The sequence below is a fragment of the Polypterus senegalus genome, chromosome 18 (genome assembly GCF_016835505.1).
Source record: "Polypterus senegalus isolate Bchr_013 chromosome 18, ASM1683550v1, whole genome shotgun sequence".
Lineage (NCBI taxonomy): Eukaryota > Metazoa > Chordata > Cladistia > Polypteriformes > Polypteridae > Polypterus > Polypterus senegalus.
Window position 1 is genome coordinate 29,741,593 of NC_053171.1, and position 25,884 is coordinate 29,767,476.

Below are 25,884 nucleotides of genomic sequence, written 5' to 3' on the forward strand. Positions count from 1 at the left end.
GTGTCCATCACACAATAACTGAAAATACAGAAAGGGGAAGGTCTCAGTAATGCTGATCTGCTCAGGTCCACACAACATTTTGACAGCACTCTTAAAAAAGGAAATCAACAGTTTTGGAAATGTCTGCCATGGCAGAATGAGTGCCATGGAATTAAATAAACGGGTTTAATTAGCAACGAGAATTGGCTTCAAATTAAGAAACTGAATGAAGTGAAGTTGTTTGGAGTTTGAGGCCCCAACTTAGATGGTCTTCTGTTGGCTCACTTCACATCAAATGTATGTGTAGGTGCCATTTAAGAAAAAAAGAATCAATTCAGTGGTCAGAGTCTCAAGAAAAGACAATTAAAATAAAGGGAAATAGTTAATTAGCAGTAAAAACTGGTCACTAATTAAGAAAAAAGTTAGAATGAAAACTTGCAGCCACAGTAGCTCTCTAGGACTGGAATTGGAGACCCCTGGTTTAGAAGATGGTCAAGAGAATCGGTATTAGTTGACCCAGGTTGTGCATCAGAGCCCTTCATTTTATGTTGGTTTTTAGCATCACAATCCCACATCTCAAAAGCCCTTCTCTTTAGAAGGGGCACAAAAATCACAGCCCACAGCCACCAGAAGAAAATGCCATGCTGTGAAACAGAACAGCACTGTGTGATGAACAACAGGATTTTTTGTTAAGTGGCATATTGGTGAATATTGTGTAATGAAGTAAAATCAGTGAACTTGGAAATATCCAAACAATTTATTACCCAAGATCAAACATGTAAACAAGCCATCATTGGCATCATTTCAGTGCTTGCACACAGGGCCTGTCCCTCCGGGTACTTTAAACATACATCACCCATCTAGTGTTTGGAGAGGCTCCAGCCCTTCATCACCCAATGTTTAGATACACATTGGCATCAGTTCGTCTGTCAGCATTCATGGGAGCTCCCTCTGGGCACATTGACATCAACATCTGCCCTGCTCCGTTCATTGTCTTGTAAGGTCACTCTTGTAACCCTAAGTTGACCCTTAATAATAATAATACATTTATATAGCGCCTTTCCAATGCTCAAGGTGCAATTTTGTTAGCTAACTACCAGCGCCAGTCAGAGATGCCGTCCCCATGGCCACCTTGTAGTCTGTCCTTTATTATCTGTATTTAAAGTGGCTGTAATTCTTCACACTTTCCTTTTGATTAGATGAGCTGTGCCTAAACACACCTGGAGGTCACTCAGTCCACATATTTATGTCCATTTTGCTCCTTGAATTAAACACACTGTTCCTCTGGAAATCTATATTGTGGACAGTGACTTCTCTAGCCATATCGCTGGCATCTTTCTCAAACCAGTCCACTTATTGCACTTAAAATGGCAATACAGCCAACAGTCATTCCCTGTATTTAGATAGACTGTACATTGTCCTATTTATGGAGTTTTTCCAGTTCCCTCTGGTCACTTTTAAAGTCTCCTTCCTTTATACTGTGAGGCAGACTATTCTTCTGTACATGTTCATGTCAATTTTCTCCACAAGTTGCAAAAAAGGGGCCAAAATGCCTTGGGTATCGGCTTGTATTTCACCCAGGGAGCCATCACAGCTAGTCTGTGACCGGTGCACTGCTGCCATGTCTGCAAGAGAATCCTGGACAGTGTACACCAAAGACCACCACAGAAGCAATCACCTTCAAGATCGGCTGTTACAAGTCTCTCCAACAACACTCAAATAAAATAAACACAAGTGCAATAAGCCAAGTGACCAACAGGCTCTCAGCAGCAGGTCAAGCGGTGTTTGTATTCAACACCTTCATAAACAAGACGGAGTGCAAGTTACCAGTGCATGGAGTGTCAGCATTCAAAGTCTGGGCCATCACTTCAGTGGTAGTCGGCCTTCCGTTGGAACTGCAAAGTTCCCATTGTGCCACTTCCATTTCTTAGAACACAAGCTGCCATTTAACATGGCAAGCGTAGCTCAAAGCAGAAGACTTGTCTCTTTAAATACCACCACTGGACAGTTGTTAATCCGTTTCTCCATCCAGATGTGTCATTTTTCACCAGATGTAACCAGGCTTGGCTGTTAAAGACAACTAAGAGTTCTGGAGAATCCACAGGATCGAGCAAAAGCGTAATTTGGTCACCATCATTCAAGATGTGCATCATAACTAAAACAAATATGTCCTCTGGTCAGCAGTGTGCCCTTCCTGGTCAGTCTTCTGTGGAATGAAGCAGTAGGCACACCCAAGTCACACATGTGGATTAAGCTGGGAATCCAGCGCGGGACCAACTGTCTTCTTCTTCTTCCTAAAACAACAGCAAAAGCAGGAGAGCAGCCTTGCCAGGCACACTGGCAGCCGAATGCCCTCATTGTTCTTCACAAGATGGTGGTTGTTCTCTTTCACAACTTCCAGGATAGAGGCTATCTGAGATTTGGACAACTGCTTGAGTGCCAAGATGTCTTTCAGTATTTTCTCACTGGTAAAGACACAGAGATAAAGTTAGAGAGGCAGTAAATCTTAAGGGAAGTAGCAAAGTGGACAGGATGTGTGGCACAAACCTTAACTGGGGAAACTTTTGCATCATTGCGGTCGCCGCCAACATAATGTTGGATACTTCTTTGAGCTGCAGCAGCTCTGCAACCTGGACAAGCATTTGGTTGTTATTTCTTAAGCCTGCATCCTGGGGAGGAGATTCAAATTACATTTGGTAATCAGAAGGACAAGGTGAGGATTTGCTACACAACAAAGCAATTTTGAGCCAAGTCTGTGACCACTGCTTTTTCACTTCATTGATTAGAATATGGCTGCTCTGGCACAGCAGGCGGTACATGTGAAATGCTCCAGGCAGGATTCTTACCAGACTAGAGAAGCTCCGAAGCAAACATTCAGCATCATGTTTCATCCTCTGCTCGTTATTGTTCCATAATTTCAGCAGACATCTGTAATTGGTGATAGTGGCCAGCAAACCCATCAAATACTCTGAACATATTCTCTCATAAGCACTGGTCACCACAACCTGACAAGAAATGAACCCAAAGTCATGTTGTTAGTGGGGTTTTACCATAACAAAGCAGGCACTATGAATCATGACTTCACAGAGGGCACATTTGTACCTTATAGGCATCATGGTTCTGCATCTGAAGACGCCCCAGGCGACCCACAATCTCCTCTGCCATTTCATTCAGCGGACGCCCTTTCCCTTTGAAATACTTCTTAAAGCGTGTCTACAAAACAAGAAGTAAGGGTTCAATGACATCAGTGCCAACTGTTATATCCACAACAGGGTGATGAGTGAGCAGTAGAGAGGCAGGCTCATGTTGGTCAGAGCTAACAGTGCAGAAAGTGTAAGGGTGCGATAAGCTTTGGCATTGACAGCATCTCCATTGCCAATGCTGTGACTTCATTGCTAGCAAAGTCTCCCACTACACATTGACAATGAATCCAATATTTCAAAAGTGTTTGCAAATTAAAACACAATTAGAGTGGCTTCAGAAATTAATTCATTTTCAAACCTGTGACTTGAAGACCTCTTCACTGAGCAGGATGTTCACTGCCTGCTCCTCAGTCCTCTTCAGGGAAGACTCGACCCTTCTGAAGTTGCTGTCCTCTGGATCATCAATCAGGGTTCCTAAATACAGCCTGTTGATGGAAAGAAAATGAGAATAAACTCAGAACCTGCTCCAACTTGTTTTGCCAGGCCTGTCACCAATAGAAAATATGTGCTTAGCTATCTTGGCAGGGTTTGAACAAGAAATCGTAAAGTGCCCAGCTGGCTTGTGCTTTTGCTGCCTCCTGACATGTTATAATCAAGGCTGATGTGACCAAAGAACATGAACATCAGCCTTAGCCCGTATTAGAATCAAACAGTGAAACAGATGGAATTAATAATTAATTAATTACATTTACACAGTACTTTCCGAACCTACTCAGCAGGTCTTTACATAGACAGAGGGGAACCACTTCAACCACCATCAATGTGTAGCATCCATCTGGATGATGTGATGGTAGCCATTCTTACGCCAGTACACTCACCGCACATTAGTTATAAAATTGTTAAGAGCTGAGAGATAGTTACCCAGTATGGGGTGATTAGAGAGATAGAATGAAAAGCTGTGGTGGCCAGTTTAGCCAAGACATCAAGAGACACCCTACTCTTTTCGAAAGATGCCCAGGGACCTTTTCTGACCACAGATGGTTAGGACCTCAATTTTATTATCTCATTCGAAGGACAGTAACATTTTTACAGCACAGTGTCCCCGTCATTGCACTGGGGCATGGAGTCCACACACAGTCCACAGGGTAAGCACTCCTTGACAGTCTATCATCCAAGTACTGGCTGGACCCAAACACACTTAGCTTCAAATGGATTACCTGCCCTGAAGTGCAGTCTGTGACAAAGTAGTAGCGCATATGAGAGGGCCTGGTTTTATTCAAGTACCATAAATTACTTCACATCATCTGCAAGACCAGCTGAAGCACATTCCTCATTCACATGCTATGGGAATTTTTGTAGTTACCATTTGTGATGTCTGTTTGTAACACTATCTTACATTTATATAAATTTCCAGTCTACATTTTGGGACAAACATGAAGTTCCTGTTGATGTATTGCTCAATCAAAACAAAAAGCAACTAAAGATTTTCTTTTTTGTAAAAATGAAGAACAAACTAAACTCATTATTGTAAGTGTCTGTTGCTTTGCTTCCAATACAATGCAACCACAAAAATTACATTTTTGGCTTACCTGGTTATTTTTATTTGCTAAAACTCAATGAAGTGAGAGGTCAGTGTTATGTCACATGTTGGCGAATTTGGATAAAGTTTTTTCAGAATTGTCCCCCTGGGAGCTACCACTTGGGAGGACATTCTTGTGAAATTTTTATATAATGACGTATTATTTCTCTTAGTATTTGGTTGTCTTCTCTACATGACGTACATTCAGTGGGTAAGTGATTAACATGATTGTATGCAGATCAGCATCTATGGAAGGTACAACAGTTATTCTGCGTTTATTGAGGTATCGGGAATCGTGGAAATGACTTGAATGCCTTTGTGCGATTTGAACTCATAGGATCAACTGTAATGTGCCATACATACATGTTCCAAGATGAAAATAATAAACAATGGCATTCATAGGAAATCCTCTCCAAGTATCAGGTCCACCTAACTGAAAGAGAGGGCTGAGAATTAAACCAACAAAGCTAGTGACCTGCTAGCCCCATTGTGGTTTTAGATTAAAAAGACATGTTAAGAGAGGAGCTGCTGCAAATACTGAAAGGCTTTGGAGGGCGATACCACAACTTCCACAATACTGGCAATTCAAATACACTGAAATAACTCAATAATAAATAACTCATTGGATCTACTTAATAAAATCACAGGTATTTCCATTAAATTGAAATAATTAGTTCTATTATGATGCACACATTCTTGTATCTTGCTATTACAACAAGAGTTTATTAAAAACAATTAGTTGTTGGAGCTACTTAATTCAATTATGTTACCTATATTCCTATAACTGAATTTTGTTGTCCAAATCAAAACCAAATGTGTAGTTCTAATGCACAAATGTCCAGACAACCAAATAACCATTTACATCATATGGTAAACTTAATATGTTACATGTCTCCCATTTTTAACAAGGAGAATACACACATACTCGTGTGACATATGGTGTATAATAGGTTTGACAGACTATTGAAGACACACAAGCCTAAATCCACTTCTTAACTGTTCAAATATTTAATGGTTAAAAGGTTACTTTTACCGGCATATACAAAGTCACACTATAAATAAATGGAGATCCCCAAAACTCTTTGCATATCTTTATGGAAATTAACTACACTTATGCAAATTAGACATTTCTGCCAAGAAATAACTGAAAAACTGAAAACTAAACTAAAAACATTCTGGAAAATGCCTAAAAAAAAAAAATCACTCTGCCCAACCCTCTTTAACCAAAATAAAGAAGAAAAAAAAAAATCACGTATTTAGGGGAAACTGTCCCCTTGGCAACACTGCTTCATGACATTGTTATGTGAATGATGACTGTATGAGTGTTTTATCATGGAATCGAACCACAATCCATCCCATTTTATACATCTGCACTGAAGTAACTGTGTGGGGCCAGTCGTGAACCTGTAACATCTGCATTACAAAGACCATCAGAGGCAGCTCTACGCTTTCTGGTGACATCAGCTGAGCTCGGCCTCACTTAGTTCCAACCTTTTGCGCAGCACCACTATTACATCTATTCCTAGTGCAAATCCTGCCAACTTCACCAAATGTTTTGTCATAGAATCACACCACAATCTATCCCAGACTGCACTCTGGCCATCTACAAACCCACATCATCTGGATTGCAAAGGTCCACAGTAGCAGCTCCTTGTTACACTGAGCGAGAGGAGAATTCCCATTGCTCACAGCGTAGAAAACGAAACCAAGTCTGCGTATTTAGATAAAGGACACGTTTATTAACTGGTAAGTTTGCACGTTTGTATATTCACACATTTGTTGGTCTTTATTTGCACGTCCTTGTACTGAACTGCCACATTAAATTCTTCTGTTTCATAGATAGATTTGGCGAATAAAATGATTCAGATTCTTTGCAATGCAGATGTTACAGGTTCATGGTTAGACATTGGTTTACCACAGTGCAAAATGTCCAGACTGGGATGGTTTATGGTGCGACTCCTTTACAAAATAATGCCTACGAGATTCATCTGCTTTGTTTAAACATAAACCAATATAAGTGTGCAATAAGGTTTTATGCTGAATGTTTGTGTTCTACCTCATTTCTTATCCTTTCCTATCAATTACATAGATAGATATTTTTTTATTTTGTTGTATTTGTTACAATGACAATAAAGATATTCTGATTCTGTAATTCTGACCCAACAAAATTATGTCAATTGTATTAGAAAAAAGTATGTAGAACCTTAAACCACAAACATTTTAATTTCAATCAAGTTGAAATCACTGTGTAGTGGTAAACTTTGCCAAAAATATTTTTTCAGTGGAAAAAAATGTTAATCGTGAGTAAAGTCAACATTGGAAATTGGGTAATGGCAGTATGCCCTAGAGAGTATTGCTGTGATTGGTGTTGGTATTTAAAGCAATGAAATCCATTTTAAATTGTTTCAACATAAATTATACTTGTAAATATATTTTTCTATTAGCACTGGGTAGATATCATATGTCAAGCATTAAACATTGATCATTTTGAGTAAAGACCTTTTAAACTAGCTGTTCAATAGCAACAAACCCCAAGAATTAGTTTTTGAGTGAGTTTCTCTGTTCAGGTCTTTAGTGACCAACTCTTTGTCTTACCCCTACAAACTAATCATTGCTATCCCAGCATTGGTCTCTTACTGGTAAGTGTCTAACTTCCTATCTCTTGATCAGATCTTCATTTTATAACTTGGCTGTCTCTTCAAACTCTTCAACTAAGGATAAAGAGGTCATGCAACAATAAAACAAACAAGTGGATGATGGCTGTAAATCTAATTCAAAGATGGTTGTTTTGAGACCATGAACATGAATGCCTAACTCTTATCTGACCCTATTTCATACTAGCTAGTATGAAGGTACGCGGCACTGCCCAGGATGGAATAAAGTTCAGTTGTGGTCACCAAATAAATTTCCAATGGGGAAAATTTTCGGCACCAAAACAAAATTTAACTCATTTAACCAACCATAGGGAGCAACTTTGCATATCTGTGCCAAGTTCCAAAAATGCATCCTAATAAAGTGCAAGTGTAAACATAGGGGCACTTCCAGAGGCTGCGTTTTCCGGTATAAATGGGGAATCTGTGGAAAATTTGGTGGAGACTGGTTCATCAGCGTGGATATGCATTCTGGACAAACACACTTTATATACTGTACTGGAATACAATTATCTTGTTGGCATCTGGAGGTGCCCACTCCTGCAGCAGCACCTATACTGTTAAATTGGTACCCATCATTTAATTTGGTATTAGTTTTGCCATAGACATAATCATTCCAGCCTAGCACCATGGAGACATCATCATCATGTGGGGCTAGAAGTCAGACTAGGAAGGCTCTAGATCTATTTCACTTTAAGGGTAATCAAGAAACACACACAATAAAAAGTAAGCAAAAGCAGCAAAAACAATTATACAGATCTTCATACCTTAAATTAATCAAATTGTTGATTGCCTTCATCAAATAGATTTCTCTGGATGAAGCACGTATGTATGTATTCATGTATTTGTTGTGAAGGGGTTGGTACCTAAACAAACAAATGCATGGACCATGTGAGACACAATATTAAGGAGAGAAAGGTCTTAGTAAGCACCCACTTAAGTTTCAGACTGGTATTTGAAGCACATTAAGACAGGCAGATACAAGAAATAAGTCTGCAAGTGTGTTGTGTGAGTGCCAAGCCACTGCTAGATAGAGTGCCACTGTAATGTATTTTAAATGTCACCTCAAAACATTTCTCTCAAAGGCATCTTCTTGATGTGGATGTTTTCTACACAATGGAACTTGGTTTTACTTTGCCTCTGTGGCACCTTCACAGAGCTTCTAAATTGCTCTCTCTACATGCACAATATAAAGTAAATTATATTACTATTCACAGCAATAAAGCACCCACACAGACCCACAGGGTAGACACAGAAGCTTTGTGCAGGCCCCATGCATTTGTTCACTTTTCCACTTCCTAGAATAAGAGTACCAAGAGGCAAACTCTGTGCCAACTCACTTTTCAGCAAATAATAGGAGTTCCCTGGCACAGGCCACTTGCACACACTTCTTCATTTCCTGGCTGATCTTCTGGGCTTCCTTTATCAGGCCATTCAGAAACTGTGGTGCAACCAAAAAAAAATAAATTTTTAATTCTTCCCATGATTTGGCATTTACTTTAAACATACTGCTCCTGCACTCCTTGGTTTACTTACTGCAGCCAGGCACAAGGCATCAGACCAATCTATTTCATAGGGTGGGGCGTGTGCTTAATTTAGACTAGCGAGTGAAGAAAGGCAGTCTTCAGGTGCCAGTATGAACACCACACAGACTGCCCATTAACCACCATCTTTCTATCCCTCCAAACCTGTCTCTATGCTGATCTAGTATTAGTTTTGAGCCGGTCACAAAACCCTTAGGTTCCACAGAAGTAGCCCACACCCTCCTTAATGAGCCTAGAGATGCATTTTCCACCCATCCTAGCAATCTGCTGCCCCCCATACCAGCTTGATGTCCAGCTGAAACTGGATAAACTTCTCTTCATCTGGAGTAGCTTCAGCTGAATATTCATTCTTCAATATCTTCTCCAAGGTCTCTGAGACTTCTAGCTGTGATGGGAGAAAAAAGTCATATTGGCTTGTGCTGCATAGGGAGACTTCCCCATCACCTGCCTTTTCCAGACTAAACATTCTAATGGACACCTGACTTCACAATTCAGAAGAATACCAGGGAGCTTTTCAGATAATAAAGCTAAGGTGGTAACCCAGGACTCAGAATTAACCAGGATATGCTTTGGTCTCCTCCTTGATAACCCTGTTAGAGAGCTACAAATGCTCAAGCTGAAGGAATTTGACCCTCTTGACTAACATCTGGGCTTGAGGTGACAGGCAACCCATGAATGGACAATGAAACAATGGACAGGGTTCATGGTTTAACTCCCCACCAAAGGGACACAACTTGGTAAATAACTACAGTTTTATCACAAATGGTCAACTCCGAACCAGAGTCTCCACTTCCACTTTAATTTACCTTGATGCACTGTAGAAGCTTGTCCTGCGCCTTTGTAAACCAGCTGGTGAACAGCACCATGTCTAGATCCAGATCTTTGTACTGGTACAGTTTTTGATGGCCCAAAAGATGTTCACTGCAAGCAACAAACAACCAAATTTTTGATTTTATACAATGTTCTCATTTCTGTGTATTTCACCTTCTGTTTACCACAGAATCATAAGTCACTCATTTTCAAGGGTCCTTTCTACTTGCTAGCTCTCCGGACACGTCTAGCTACATCCCCTAATCCAGCACTTTGTAAATCGTGGGGTGTGTACCACTGAAGCTTTTTAGTACTCAGAAGGATGTACGCTCCAAAGTGCTCTTTCTGCAATGACTTGCGTACTGCTCCGTCAATGAACTGAGAAATAAGTCACATTTAAAACAAAGGAAATAAGGATTTTGTAAAAACCAATTGGGACATGAAAATTTGATGGGAAAAATAAATTGGGCAAAAAATACACGACAGCCCCAGGAATTACAGAATGTCTGGTATCACTACTCTCACTGCATCCAACAACACAGGCTCAGGTTAGGTCTGACAGTATCCTGCTAGTTAGCCTACTATACATTAAAGACTCTGGTTTTGTCCACATATTAGGATCCCTTTCAAAGCTCAAAGAACAATTTCTTATGGAAAGAACTCTTCACAGAATGAAAATGGTTCTTTGTCTAGTAAGTTCAAAGAGGAACCACATAACCTAGTAAAGTGCAATTAAAGAACTGTTATTTTTAAGAATGCAGGGCCATGTTACAAGTGTGCCCATATTTAAATAGAAGTTTCATTTCTAGCCACAAAGAGGGTCCAAAACTTTAGAGTGCAATGCTAACCTATTCAAATTCTGCACATACTCAGAAAAGTATTAGAATTGTTAATGTACAGTACAGGCCAAAAGTCTGGACACACTTCCTCATTCAATGTGTTTTCTTTATTTTCATGACCATTTACATTGGTAGATTCTCACTGAAGGCATCAAAACTATGAATGAACACATGTGGAGTTATGTAGTTAACAAAAAAAGGTGAAATAACTGAAAACAATCGAGATGGTTTGGGGTGAGCTGGACCACAGAGTGAAGACAAAGGGGCCAACAAGTGCTAAAGACCTCTGGGAACTCCTTCAAGACTGTTGGAAAACCATTTCAGGTGACTACCTGTTGAAGCTCATCGAGAGAATGCCAAGAGTGTGCAAAGCAGTAATCAGAGCAAAGGGTGGCTATTTTGAAGAAACTAGAATATAAAACATGTTTTCAGTTATTTCACCTTTTTTTGTTAAGTACATAACTCCACATGTGTTTATTCATAGTTTTGATGCCTTCAGTGAGAATCTACCAATGTAAATGGTCATGAAAATAAAGAAAACACATTGAATGAGGAGGTGTATCCAAACTTTTGGCCTTTACTGTATATTATACAGTAGAAACCCAGTTATCTGTAGTTTATCATGGCCTGAAAATATTAAATGAAAAATTCCAGATATAAATTAATGCTTATTGTTTGCAGTGCTCAGCAAAAACCTACCACGTGGGAGATCTCTGTGTTTCTGATGTCATTTTCACCACACTGACACGTCAAGTGTAGCATTAACCAGCTTTTAGCCTCCAGCTTTCTCGCTGACCACATTTATTGCCACGTTATCGCCGTACTGTTGTGAAAATAACCCTTAATTTTGCTTGATAATGGCCCCAAAGTGCCAAAGTACATGTAGTGATGCTGGCAATTCTTCAAAGTCTAAGAGAAGCCTTGAAATGCTTCTCATCAGTGGAAACAACGAAGAATGGATAAGGCTGTGACTAACCACAAAAGGCCAAGATATTTTATAAGAAACAAATAGAACAATTTAATGCAAGAATGTGTTTAAACTGTGTGTCTGTGATCTGTTCTTAACTCTATTTTTCTTTTTGTAAAAACTTGATTGCTTTGTATGAAGTGTAATAAAATTAATAAAAAAATAAATAAATAAATAAACTGTGTGTCTGTGTGTGTGTGTGTACAAGATATTTTCCATTGCTCTGTTGTTCCTTGAGGGTTGTTAAAATGTCAGAATCCTGTTCATTCATGAGAGAGAAAGACAGCACAACTATACAATAAATTTTATTATTATTTAATATTGGCAATGTCTTATTGTATGTAATTTATCTAAACTTTATCATAGGTATGTTCGTATATAATAAAATGACATGTATAAAGGGTTCATGTCTATTTGTGATATCAAGCATCCACAGTCAGTCTTGGAACGTATCACCTATAGGACCACTTATCACTTTGCTGGCAGGTTGAGGAGTGGGGCCAGTTTTCTATACTCTTTCATGCCTTTTTTGGCAAGAGGCCTCTGGGTTACCTTCGGACATTACTTGACATACCAACACCTTGTGCCTACACTTGAGACTTACAGTGAACAGCACTCCACACTCTAAAAAAATAAAGATGCCAGAGTGGTCTTTCAGAACAATGCCAAAAATGAATCCTGTTTGGTTCACAAAGGAGCCATCCTTGTGAAAGTTCCAGAAAGAACATTTTATTTATTGTTGTATATGGAATCTGTTACAGATCTAAACAGGTGATAACCGATTTGTCAAATACGAGTGGGATCATGATTTTAAAAGGATTCTCACTTATGGTGACTAGATTCTCCCAAAAAGGCCCCTCTGGGGAAGTGGGGGATTATTAGGGAACAGGGACTAGGAGTATGACGATTTTACAATGCTGTATACAAACACATTTACAGTATACCGTCTATACACATGGCAGCTCTAAAGAATGAAACCAAACAAATACAACCTTTAAAACAAATTACATAATACTGTATGTTACTTTATTACTTAGTGTACTTTAAATAACAATTTATGCACGTGCTGGGAGGTGTATTGCTATATTACAATGTCATCTACAACTACTTTGACACAGCTTGCACATACGACAACACATCTGAATTAGAAAGCACTAAAAAGCCACTCAGATCGTATTTTATTTATGCTGCCGAGTGACATGAGAACAGCGCTCTCTTGCATAAATTGCATCTGCTTCAAATCCCGTCTTACCTAGCACACTTATGCTTTTCAATATTTATGTTTCTTAGTATTGACAAGCTGAGTAATATCTCTACATTCTCCATTGGAAATTGAACATCTACCTCCATGTGTTCTGCATATCAATTTGCTGTTCTCAAGGCCAAATACATCTTTTTACCAGAAATTCATTCTCTCTGAAGTTCTTCATTAAACAAGCATAACACATAGTCATATTGATGTATTAAGCATGTGGCTGAAGCAAGCCATCTTAGAACTAAGCATTTTTACACTGTACTCACACAATTTCCAATTCGTAAGCTTTGCTTCATAAATACAGAATAGCTGCTTGGTCTAATATTGCCCGTTTTGAATAGAATTGGTACTAGCTGCATGTGGTCTTTGGGACAAAAAAAAAACAACCCAAAGACTCCCTACCACTATACTCGTAATCTTGGACAGACGTCAGCGAACACTTAAGAATTACACAGTGTTCAGGATGTGGTCCCACCTTGTGATTATTGGCCCACTGGTTTTAATAACCATATCTTAGCCATATCACAGGCATATGAGTCCAATTAATCTTTGTCTCAAGAAAATACCTGATAGACAATGTTTTTAGTGAAAACTGCACGCGATGCCCTCCATTGCTGAAGTGTTTCACAATTCAATACATTGCATGTTGTTGAGCCTTTGTGATAGCTTCATTTCAACATTGTGAATCTTCATCTGTGTCATTACTGTAGCACGATGTTGTTGTTGGAAGCAGAGTTTGCTGCACACTGGTCTTTCGTATTGAGAAGTGAGGTGCATTCAAGTGGCAAAAAAAATGTTAAATTGCATGCATGCGCCATCTAGCAGCTGTGGCTGAGCATGTGCAGAGCGGACTGCTCCATACACACAGGTCTTTCATTTATACATGTCTATGATCCATGGTTTTTATTACTCTGAAGGATACAAGCTCCAAAGTGTTCTCTTTCTGCAATGACTTGCATACTGCTCTGTCAATGAACCGAGAAATAATTCGTATTTAAAATAAGGAAATGAGAATTTTGTAAAAATAAACTGGGACACCAAACTTTAAACGGACAAAATAAATCAGGCAAGAAATATGCGACAGCCCCAGGAATTACAGAATGTCTGGTATCCCCTACAACACAGGCTCAGGTTAGGTCTGATAGTATCCTGCTAGTTAGCCTACTATATAAAGATTAGGAACCTTTTCAAAGCTCAAAGAACAATTTCATATGGAAATAATTCTTTACATAATGAAGATGGTTCTTTGTCCATTAATAGTTCAATGAGGAACCATGTAACCTAGTAAAGCGAAATTAAAGAACTGTTATTGTTAAGAATATAAAGCCATGTTACAAGTGTGCCCATATTTAAATAGAGTTTTCACTTCTAGCCACAGTGGTTCCAAAAATTTAGGGTGCAATTCTCACCTATTCGAATTCTGTACAATCCCACAGAAGAATTAGAATTGTTAATGTACATTATACAGTAGAAACCAAGCATCTGCAGATTTTATTTTTTGTGGTTTCAATTATATGTGGTTTATCATAGCCCGAAAATAATTATTTATATCTGGAATTTTTCATTTAATAATGCATTCTGTGTGCAGTATTCAGCGAAAACCCACCATCTGGGGGCATGCCTCCGTTTCTGATGTTATTTTCTTGGTACCAACTAAATTACAGCAAAACCAGCTTTAAGCCTCTAGCATTCTCGTTGTCCACATATGTTGCCATGTTATCGCTGAGTTATTGAGTAAGTAACCCTTAATTTTGCTTAATAATGGCCCCAATGTACATGTAGTGATGCTGGCAGTTCTTCAAAGTCTAAGAGAAGCCATAAAATGCTTCCCATCAGTGGAAACAACAAAGAATGGATAAGCCTGTGAGTACCCACGAAAGGCCAAGATATTTTATAAGAAACAAATATAAAAATTGAATGCAAGAATGTGTTTAAACTCTGTGTACAAGATATTTTCCATTGCTCTATCGTGCGATTTATGCAATTTATCAATTAAATTTTAGCATAGTTATGTTCATATATGAAAAATGACATATATATTATATGGTTCACTACTGTCCGCAATATCAAGTACCCACAGTAGGTCTTGGAAAGCAACACTCACAGGTACGCAGGTTCTACTACACTTAGCTAACACCTCAATCCAGGGAATTTATAAGATTAAGATGCATTTTGCAACAAAAGTTCTACACCTGAAGTAAAGGTGAGTTAAATAAATTGTTCAGTATCACACAGTAAGGCGTGGGCAGGAAATGAACGGACAACCTTGAGGTTTAAAATCCTCGACAACATGCTCCTTGCCCTATATAAGTAATAAGCCTAATAATCATTGACCATAATGCCTTCCCAGAACCAGGGCTGTCTTTCAAACATGGAGCAACTTCGTCTATGCATTTTTGCCATCCCTTAGCCAGAGACCTCATTGGTGGTCTGTGGCACTCATGTTAGCATTAACTGAAAGATGTGAAGTACCTCTTATATGTCCTCATGGTCCAGAAGAGTAGGATGAAGCAGTCACTGATTAGCATGGCTCTCTCCAGGGCTTTGTTCAGTTGTTCAAAGATGCTTTTGTGTAGATAGTGAGCATACAATTGAAGCACCCAAGTTCCTTGGAGAAGAGGAGTAAGTCTAAGCAGCTCCTGGAGCATGTATTCCTGCACGGTTTGCAAATAGCCATTAACCCCACTCCCCTGTCTGTCAGAGGAAAGCTGAGGAACGCCAGTCATCACCAGCTTTTCGATCAGTTTGGTGCATTCTGCCCACCATTTGTGTGGCATAAGTTCTTCTCCTTCCAAGTGATCTTCTAAGCAAGAATCATAGCTTTTCCCCATCTGGATCACCTGAAGAGCAGAGTGCAGCTTTTTAGGGTCTGCAGTGTATCCACTGAAGACCTCAGTAATCAGTCTAGTCCACTGCTTTTGCATAACCTCAAAGTGTGTCTTGCGATGGCTACGGTCCAAAGCACATATCAGTGGATAAGCTTCACTCAGCTGGCCATTCTGAAGCATCTGTCCTATCTGCGGAGCTTCTGAAAGAGAAATAGGGAGACCAACATGCATCAAAAACCTGATGGTAAAAAATGCTCTTGCATAGACAGATGAAGTACTAAATGACATTGGACTAGGCCTCTATGATGGTGCAAAACTCCATCTCACCTTGGACCAAAAAATAATCAGCATTTGAAGGAAAACTTCATTTTGGAACCTGTTATATTCATCATATAGCCCTGTGAATAGCCCCTATGTGCCACATGGGATTGATGTTGAGATTCGTAGATAGGGACATGGAAGCATCAGTATTACCAAATTCAATAAAATACTGCACAGCACGGTGGCACAGAGAACTGGGTTTCAATGCCAGACTGGCAAATGTCTAAGTAAGTTTTTCTTTCTATCTCCACAACCCATCCATCCATCCTGCTCTAAACTGGCCATGTATGTATGTATGTATGTATGTATGTGTGTGTGGGTGTGCGTGTGTGTGTGTGAGAGAGAGAGAGAGAGAGAGAATGCCTTGCTGTGAACTGGCACTTAACAACCCTGAACTGGAAAGCCAAGGCCAAATTGGTAAGTGTAAAGAGACTTGTCCTAAATGAAATCCGAGGACTACTACTATACAGAGTGCTGCCCCCTAGTGATAAAAAAAAACCCTGCTGAATCAAAGAACTTCATCCATTGTCTTAAACCGCTTAGGAAGGACTTTAGGCTGCTGTTACTCTGCTCAGAAATCATCTGGCACAAAATAGGAACACCACCTGGGCAGGATGCCAGCCCATACATGGAGAACACACACACACACACTCTAGGGCAGATTTAGCAAGACCACTCCACCTAGCCTGCATGTCTCTGAAAGATAATTACTTATGGAATAAAAAAATCTGTAAAAAATGTCAATCCACAAGACACTCCTAATTAAGTAGGTACCATTGATGCCCATGTAGTTTGGATTTGGTGGGTCATCCTTCTTCAGAAGAGGATCCATCTCATCGATGCGATTCTTGTTATTGCCCGTTTTGCTGGGATTAAGGCGCTTTTTGATATTCTTGAAAAACATTTTCCGTATATTCTTCTTCTTGCTCATGGTATGGGAATTGTGAATGCACTGGAAAGAGAATGAAGGGACAAAGGAGTCAGCGCACATGAAGAAAACATGAATCACCAGAACACAAGACATCTTGGAAAGTCAGTCTGAAAGATGAGCAGCCTGTCATGCACAAAGACATAGCATTGATATTAACGTAAAAAGAAACGGAGGCCACACTCTGCCTGTCAGATTAAGAACATCTAAAGCACACCTCAAGCAAGGTAATTTATTGTTTTGATGCTTGGTATTGTGGTTTGCTGTGAAAGTTGCTACATAGGCAAATAAAGAGTTTTATATTACTGTAAAATCCATTAGATAAAGAGCCATCTTACCCAGTAATTTCTTCTGCCTCAAGAAAAAGTACATAAGCAGAAGGTGCTGTGTAAAGCAATGCAGGGGACTGAACAAAGTCAGGGGGCTTTAAAATAAAACATTAGGTAGATAGTAGTGGATATGATGCTGGGTAAACCGAATAATAATTCCCTGTGTTTTGAGAAGTAGTACCTTTCATGCAACAAATTAGCCTGCTTTCTCTTCTGAGCACTACTATCAGAGTAACACCAAAGTGCAGGGTCTCATAATGAGGATGCAGGTGGGATTCCATAAACCTCTTGTGTGAAGATCACCTTGCCTCTTTCAAAAAATGTAAAAATACTGCTCAGTATTGGCATCTACGGAGCATGGCAGGCCATAGCAGCAGGATAAGGATGCTGGAAATGCTGGTCAGTGCCTGCACAAATCAGTGCTGAAAAGCTAAATCTTCTGTAAAAATGTTCTTTAAGGAAGTGAGGACAGTGGAAAGTCCCAGGAAACTCACCAGACACCTCTATACATTCATAAATTCAGGTAATGGTGCAGCCCCACCCCTACACCACAGATATTATTAATTTACTTTATAAAGCCCAAACACTACTCCACAATATGAAGAGCAGCTAAGCGCACACATTCCTAAGATCTGAGTGATGCACCGTAATAAGGCTGGAAGTTAAAATTGTTCCACTATGAGCAAAACGAAAGGCATTCCATAAATTAAACACAGCTTAACAGAGTCAAATAAATTCCTTTAACTGTGGTTCGTGCACATTTGCCAGTTTACATCCACATATTGATACGCTTTTACCATTGCATTATATTCTGAAGACTTCTACGATATGAGCCATTAGTCAGTCAGTCAGTCGGTCATTATCCAACCCGCTAAACACAGGGTCACGAGGGTCTGCTGAAGATGAAACTATCAGGCGCTTGCAGTCCTTCCAGGTTTACTCATACAGAAGATTCCAGTAACCTTTGATAAACCAGACACATCATAAAGCACCAGCATTAATGAATAAAATGTGCCTGGCAGTTCTTTGAAATGAAAATGCAATGGTAATTTTGAATCTGAAAATTGCTACAAAAGAATGAGGAAATAATTAGGTTCATTAAGCAAAGGTATTTAGTTAAGGAGATGAGACACCTTCTCACAAACAGTGGAACTCCGGCCATGACTGCAAACCTCTGGGATAGCAGTACAGCTCTGGTAATAAAAAAGTGTTCCGACGATGAGGTTTCCAGTCAGATTTCAGCCATGGGCCCTTTAGCAAAGAGCCAAGCAGATACCTGCAATAATCCAACCTGCTAGTCAGAGGGGTACATCATCATTCCAGGCAAATTCGGTCAGGTAACTTCCTAAATGAAAAGTGAACCAAAACTCACATAGGCTAACCAAAGCTGTGGAGTATTAAACAAAGAACAATATTTTTTGCAGAACTGATTACTCATTCTCAGTAAACACTTTAGTGTCAAAAGAGGAAAGACAAAAATAGAGAAATTAAAATTCATACAACCACATTAAATTTTGGGTGGAAAGAAACAGCTGTGGTTGTTGTACTTAGACTGAAATCTATAAAACCTAATTTGAAGGGTGGCACATTTAAGGCCACAGATCAACAACTGATGAATCCAGCACAAGACCCTAGAGTACTTGAAAGACGGTCATACATACTACATTACATTATTGCACAAGTTAGTTTAAGAATGATGCGTCTGTATACACTGACCAACCAGACCTATGCTTTGTGAAATAATGATCAAAGAAACAAAGCAGAAATGGAAATGAAAACAAACCGTTTTACTAAATTAACACAAGGAATCTTAGAGGGGCAACTAATTGTAAAATGTGAACAGAAAAGATAGTGGTGGCTTTCATAAAGCTTTGCCCAGTGGCAGCTTCAGTTACAGTGGAATGCAAAAGTTTGGGCAACCTTGTTAATAGTCATTATTTTCCTGTATAAATCGTTGGTTATTACGATAAAAAATGTCAGTTAAATATATCATATAGGAGACACACACAGTGATATTTGAGAAGTGAAATGAAGTTTATTGGATTTACAGAAAGTGTGCAATAATTGTTCAAACAAAATCAGGCAGGTGCATAAATTTGGTCATTTTATTGATTCCAAAACTTTTAGAACTAATTATTGGAACTCAAATTGGCTTGGTAAGCTCAGTGACCCCTGACCTAAATACACAGGTGAATCCTATAATGAGAAAGAGTATTTAAGGGGTCAATTGTAAGTTTCCCTCCTCCTTTAATTTTCTCTGAAGAGTAGCAACATGGGGGTCACAAAACAACTCTCAAATGACCTGAAGACAAAGATTGTTCACCATCATGGTTTAGGGGAAGGATACAGAAAGCTGTCCCAGAGATTTAAGCTGTCTGTTTCCACAGTTAGGAACATATTGAGGAAATGGAAGACCACAGGCTCAGTTCAAGTTAAGGCTCGAAGTGGCAGACCAAGAAAGATTTGGATAGACAGAAGCGATGAATGGTGAGAACAGTCAGAGTCAACCCACAGACCAGCACCAAAGACCTACAACATCATCTTGCAGCAGATGGAGTCACTGTGCATCGTTCAACCATTCGCACTTTACACAAGGAGATGCTGTATGCGAGAGTGATGCAGAGGAAGCCTTTTCTCCACCCACAGCACAAACAGAGCCGCTTGAGGTCTGCTCAAGCACATTTGGACAAGCCAGCTTCATTTTGGAATAAGGTGCTGTGGACTGATGAAACTAAAATTGAGTTATTTGGGCATAACAAGGGCGTTATGCATGGAGGAAAAAGAACACAGCATTCCAAGAAAAACACCTGCTACCTACAGTAAAATATGGTGGTGGTTCCATCATGCTGTGGGGCTGTGTGGCCAGTGCAGGGACTGGGAATCTTGTCAAAGTTGAGGGACGCATGGATTCCACTCAGTATCAGCAGATTCTGGAGACCAATGTCCAGGAATCAGTGACAAAGCTGAAGCTGCGCGGGGCTGGATCTTTCAACAAGACAACGACCCGAAACACTGCTCAAAATCCACTAAGGCATTCATGCAGAGGAACAAGTACAACGTTCTGGAATGGCCATCTCAGTCCCCAGACCTGAATATAATTGAAAATCTGTGGTGTGAGTTAAAGAGAGCTGTCCATGCTCGGAAGCCATCAAACCTGAATGAACTAGAGATGTTTTGTAAAGAGGAATGGCCCAAAATACCTTCAACCACAATCCAGACTCTCATTGGAACCTACAGGAAGCGTTTAGAGGCTGTAATTTCTGCAAAAGCCGGATCTACTAAATATTGATTTAATTTCTTTTTTGTGGTGCCCAAATTTATGCACCTGCCTGATTTTGTTTGAACAATTATTGCACACTTTCTATAAATCCAATAAACTTCATTTCACATCTCAAATATCACTGTGTGTGTCTCCTATATGATATATTTACTGACATTTATCGTAACAACCAACGATGTATACAGGAAAATAATGACTATTAAACAAGGTTGCCCAAACTTTTGCATCCCACTGTATATAGTTGCACAAACATGGCAGTCAACACAACCTGACATAGACCAAAACCAAAAGACAGTGCCAGTAGAAACCAGGTCAGATTCTACAGAGAACAATAAAGAAAGCGGACACGAAAAAGATCCCTTTGGGCAGCATTACTAACACTGGCCAATCTAGGGACAGCAGAAGGCACAACCAATGTTAATTGATAAAAGTAACAAACAAGGTCCCACAAATTCACACAAATGGGATGATTTGTGTCACTAAAAACATAACAAATACCAGTAAAATAGTAAGACTGCAGCACACTTTGCCAGAGCTCAGTTAACATCACCATTTACACAAACCCCAGTTGGTAGCATAACCAACCCGGGTAAAGAAACTTGAGCATGAAACATGGGAATTCATTAGAGTATATCACTCCCACAGATGCACGTGCTACATGAGATTGGTGGGTGATAGAAGGGTACACAAAGTAATTTAATCCTCATTGCTTAAAGCGTGAGAATCTTTTGCCACCTACTGACAATTTTGCTCACAAACATAAAACCCAAACAGTCAAATCCAATGTGCCAACAATTGGCCCAAAAAGTGCCCAACCACACCACTCATTTGATCTAGGCGTGCCCACCCAAAATGCCCACAGTGTACCATTTTGTTCCTGTAATATTCTGCATCATTCCATCAATATACTGCACAGTACATAAGGTAGTATTAGTACTCAGCTGCAGGCACATTGTACGGCTCCTTTCAGACTGAACATGATCTCCAATCAATTTAAAAATATGCAAACAGTTTAGAAAATGGATGGCCAAACAGCACAAAGAAAAACATGCATTCTTGTACCACCAGAATAGAAAGAACAGGGAATGCCAGATTGCAGATAATATTTAAATTATAAAGGCAGGTTTTGTTACAGTGCATTTAAAGAAAATGTAATATTTTCTGAAAATGTTCAAGATGGTAAATAAACTGCAGTAGTAGGTGAGACTCTCAGACATGTGCAACTCTTCCTTTTTAAAATAATAGGGCATGAGCTTATGGCTGCTGCTGAATAACAATTCTTTACATTACATACATTTTTTTTTATTTTTTTTTTATTTGGTATTTTGTACATTATTAATCTCCAAGGGGAAATTGACTTTTTGTGTGACCTTTAGAGGACAGAGCACAGAAGTCAATCATTGTACAGTGCTGCTAGAGCAATTTTAAGTTTAAGGGCCTTGCTAAAGAGCACAACAGAGTAGGATCCCTTCTGGAAATACTGGGATATGAATCAGCAACCTTCCAGACAGCAGTGCAGATCCTTCTAGCCTCAGAGACACCACTATTTTGGCACTCTAATATTATATATATGTATAAACGAGGTGCGATCCAAAAGTTCCCGGAATGCATTTATTCTGCAGCCAGAAGGGTTTGGTTATATCAATCGCCGCTAGATAGCAGTTCAAGTTGTCCTTGAGAGCTGTTATCACGCGTTATAACGTCAGCGCAGTTGTTTTTCCAAGTCGCTGTTCTCGTTTAAACTTCGGTTGTATCTGTGAAGGGTTGACCGTGAAAATGAGTGATCGACAAGTTCACAGCAACACCAAGTCAATGCTCATTTGCTTCTTTGATGTGAAGGGTGTCATCCACAAGGAATTTGTGCCACAAGGACAGACGGTGAATGGAGCATTCTACAGGGATGTTATAAGGCGTTTGTGAAATCGAATTCGCCGAACACGTCCTCAGATATGGGCTGACAAGTCATTTCTTTTGCATCACGACAATGCACCAGCTCACACATCTCTGATTTTGCGCACATTTTTGGCTTCTACAAAGTTTACAGCCATTCCCCACCCTCCGTACTCCCCTGATTTAGCGCCGTCTGTTTTTTTTTGTTTTTTTTTTTTATCCCCCAAGATGAAGACGAGGCTCAGGGGACGCAGATTTGAGACGGTGAAGGAAATCCAAACGGTAACAACCGACGTCTTGAACACAAAAAACGACTTCCAGCGGTGCTTCGAAAGGTTGAAATTTCGCTGGGATCAACTCAGCGGGTGACTATTTTGAAGGAACTGTTCACCATTAATTGTTATTTGGTGTGTATGCTTTTAAATAAATGCATTCCGGGAACTTTTGGATCGCACCTCGTATAGATAGATAGATAGATAGTTTTATATGTACACATAATTACATGCACAAATACGGTGACAAAAATTAACCATAAAGAGAGTCATGTGCAGTCATGTTTTTACAGATAAAAATCAAACTGATACATTAATGTCTCATGGGGCTTCTATACACAAGTCATTTTTGCCGTCGCATGTTGTTCCATGCCCTACTTTAACAGTTACTCATACAGTTTATGACATAGCAACCAGTCTCACGCCGCACTTAGCAAAAGAAGCCATCGCTAATTGCCCACCTCATCTGACCTCAATTTTGGTTATTGTTCCAGTTCCCATCATAGCTAATGTTCCATTTTGTTCCTGTTTCAGGCTGTCTTGGTATCTACTTCACTGCAAGGAGTTCATGCAAATAATAATAATAATAATAATCCATTATTGAATATGCCACTTTCTCACTCGGGTGGTTTGGGTAACATTAATCATCCACACATTTTTTTAACTAGACCTGAAAAAACTGAACAGGTCTTAAGAAAATGAATGACCGGAAGGACTTATACTCAATAACAGATAAACAGATCAAATAGTGCCTTAAGCAGATGTCTCAGTGATGGACTCTCAGAAAAATAAAGGTGCCAAAGCGGTTCTTAAGCTCAATGGAATTGGGGAACCATTTCTGAACCATCCACATAGCAGTTCCAGAAAGAATGTTTTATTTAGATTCCAAGCATGGTCCAAAGATAACTACGAATAGAAGATAACAGATTTACAGTATATAATATCAATGCGTGCATGACTACAGACTCTTGCTGCCTTCCATAACATATATTAAAAAAATTGCCAACCGCTCCTCACTCGTCAAATAAGGCAGTTTGGAGAGGAGCCCTATTGTGAAAGGCGCTATATAAATCAACAACTTCTTACAGATGCACGAAAAAAAAAACATCTAACTGTGGGGCACCAGTGTCACATCGTTGCTATCGCACATCAACGAATCGGTTTCTGAATGCGGTGCACCTTGTGTGGAGTTTCTGCGTTTGTCCCATTCCAGGTGTGGGTTTTTTCCCACATCCTAAACTTGCTAAAACTTCTCCCACTTGCTAAAGTGACAACACAACATGGCCCACGTATGGTGAGGGGAGGTGAGTGCGTGTCTGAATCGGTGTGTTCTGCAACAGTCTTACGCCCGGTAGGGTTTGGTTCCCGACTTAAACATGATGAAGGAATAACATTAAAATTGCACTAAATAAAACACATGATAAAAATGAAAATGAGTGGAGTATGTGCACGGTCTGTAAATAGTAGTCTGTCCGCAAATTTAATCACGAAACAAACCCATCCTTTCACGTGCAAGTTAGACGAAAATCGGAGATTGTTGTGAAAGTAGCGTTTGCCAAATAATTGAACATTTCTCATAAGTTGGTGGCCGATTGTCTTCCGAAACGCACACATGCGCGAGCGCACTTTACTTCATAGCTCAAGTTGTGGGGTGCAACGGATACCAAGCGTTCAACAGCAACCCAGGGCGCAGCACAAAAGTAAAGCACGTCTGCGTCACGGGAAGCCAGACCACCAAACCAAGGACTTGAGATCACGAGGAATCAAAGAGGCAAGAACCCGGCGAAGTTACCTGGAACGTTCCCAGCAAACCCGTGGAGGCGCCCACTTTACCAGTGTAGTGTTTGAAATGATCAGAGGGCGACTGCTTCATGCCATTCCCTTGCCAGCGGTTCAGTGAAAGTAATCGGTCTGTCTCATCTGACCTGAACACGTGTTACGAATGTATCACTCACCTTTGCGAGTTCAAACATCAAATATAAAACGATGCTATTCGTCGTTCCAATTCTCTCCCTCGGCAGAAGTTGGTTGATTCATTTTAACAAGGGGCGTCGCCTTTGGTTCAGCTGCGGTAGTTTCCCAATCTGCCGAATCTGAAGGGCAGCGCCTCCTCTGACGGATTTTCCCAGCCTCTCCTTGCCTGTTTTCACAGTTGCACATCTCCACAAAAAAGATTTTCTTACTTTCACTTTTCAAAGTACTGTACCAGAAACCCCACTTTATAGTCTTAAATAATTCGCAAAATACAATATTATTATTGTTAATATTACAATTGTATTCAGTCCTAGAGAATGCATGTATGCTTACGCTGCTAAGACAAACATCATTAAAGTAATACATTTTGTTCAGGAGTTAAACGGTGGACTGGGGTGCTACCCTCCCTATGGGGCATGAAAAGCGAAACAGTACCAGTCGTTAGTAATGAAGACTTCATACAGAGCGTAATTCCTGTAATTCCCCGTAACACTGAGCCCTGCGCTGGTTTCCCCAGCATTCCATGTACATTGGGACATCTCTGTCTTATCCTGTTTACATCCCTGAAGCTGCTCCTTATGTAGTTTCCAAAACGAAAATGCACATTTTTGAACAAAGCTCTGTTATTAGTAATGCGTTCGGCAGTGCAAGTATGAAATAAAAACATATTTTGATTAGGTTTAATCCTTTTGATTTTGCTGCTGACCCCAAGGCAATTCAGTTGGCGATGAGTGCCAAAGGACTTATGATAATTTTCCTCTAAAAGATCAAATGCAAGATGCTGCATGAAATGTTTCTTCTTCTGTTACTTTTGTAATGTGTGATGGTGTAAAGTTTCATAACTGACTTATTTACCGCTGCTGTCCGTCGGGCACTTGGCACCACAATAATGAGGAAGTGTCCTACCCTCAGATCTGCCCAAATCTGACAGACACTCTCATTTAGTTGTTCTTAATTTAACATTTAACTGTGATTAATTGAACATTTGTTTTAATTATACTTTTTATCTTGTTTGTCCAGCGTTATTTGTATTTATTTATGTATTTATTTGTTTGTTTGGTAGGTTGGTTGCTTAGGCAATTCATTCACTTTTTGCGAAGAGCTTTTGCAGTGAAAATTAACATATCAAAAAGTGATTAGTTATTCTGCAATAACTCACTTATTTGGAAGATCTTTGAAAGCGGACATATATTCAGCTGACAATGTTCAAAGTTCACCACCAGAACTCTGATGGGTGTATTTATGTGTGTTTTATGCATTCTATTATTGTACATGAAATTAAATAAAGTGACTTG

The 25,884-nt window shown here is 39.7% G+C and overlaps 1 protein-coding gene across 2 annotated transcripts; it reads right to left on the reverse strand.

Annotated features, from left to right (window-relative positions):
* Nucleotides 1-721: 721 nt before the first annotated feature.
* On the reverse strand, nt 722-25,601 carry si:dkey-196h17.9 (exocyst complex component 3-like protein). 2 transcript variants are annotated; one of them, XM_039741634.1, is made up of 12 exons: nt 24,571-25,601; nt 16,691-16,868; nt 15,240-15,795; nt 9,703-9,817; nt 9,177-9,281; nt 8,693-8,793; nt 8,120-8,218; nt 3,481-3,607; nt 3,082-3,192; nt 2,826-2,984; nt 2,527-2,648; nt 722-2,444 (listed from the first exon to the last, which is right to left on the reverse strand). In XM_039741634.1, the coding sequence occupies exons 1-12, from the start codon at nt 24,586-24,588 to the stop codon at nt 2,216-2,218; spliced, it is 1,920 nt and encodes a 639-aa protein (XP_039597568.1). In that variant the 5' UTR covers nt 24,589-25,601; the 3' UTR covers nt 722-2,215. The 2 variants fall into 2 exon arrangements, with proteins under 2 accessions (XP_039597568.1, XP_039597567.1); XM_039741633.1 differs by lacking the exon at nt 24,571-25,601 and adding an exon at nt 24,408-24,553.
* Nucleotides 25,602-25,884: the final 283 nt, after the last annotated feature.

Bases quoted from the DNA above. Each gene is read 5' to 3' on its own strand.
- si:dkey-196h17.9 (XM_039741633.1), bottom strand. From the start codon at position 24,488: ATGAAGCAGTCGCCCTCTGATCATTTCAAACACTACACTGGTAAAGTG. The intron at 8,219-8,692 runs GTGAGTTGGCAC...TTGTTTGTTTAG, and splicing joins CTCCTATTATTTGCTGAAAA to GTACCAACCCCTTCACAACA. The intron at 2,649-2,825 runs GTAAGAATCCTG...TCTCCTCCCCAG, and splicing joins TTCGGAGCTTCTCTAGTCTG to GATGCAGGCTTAAGAAATAA.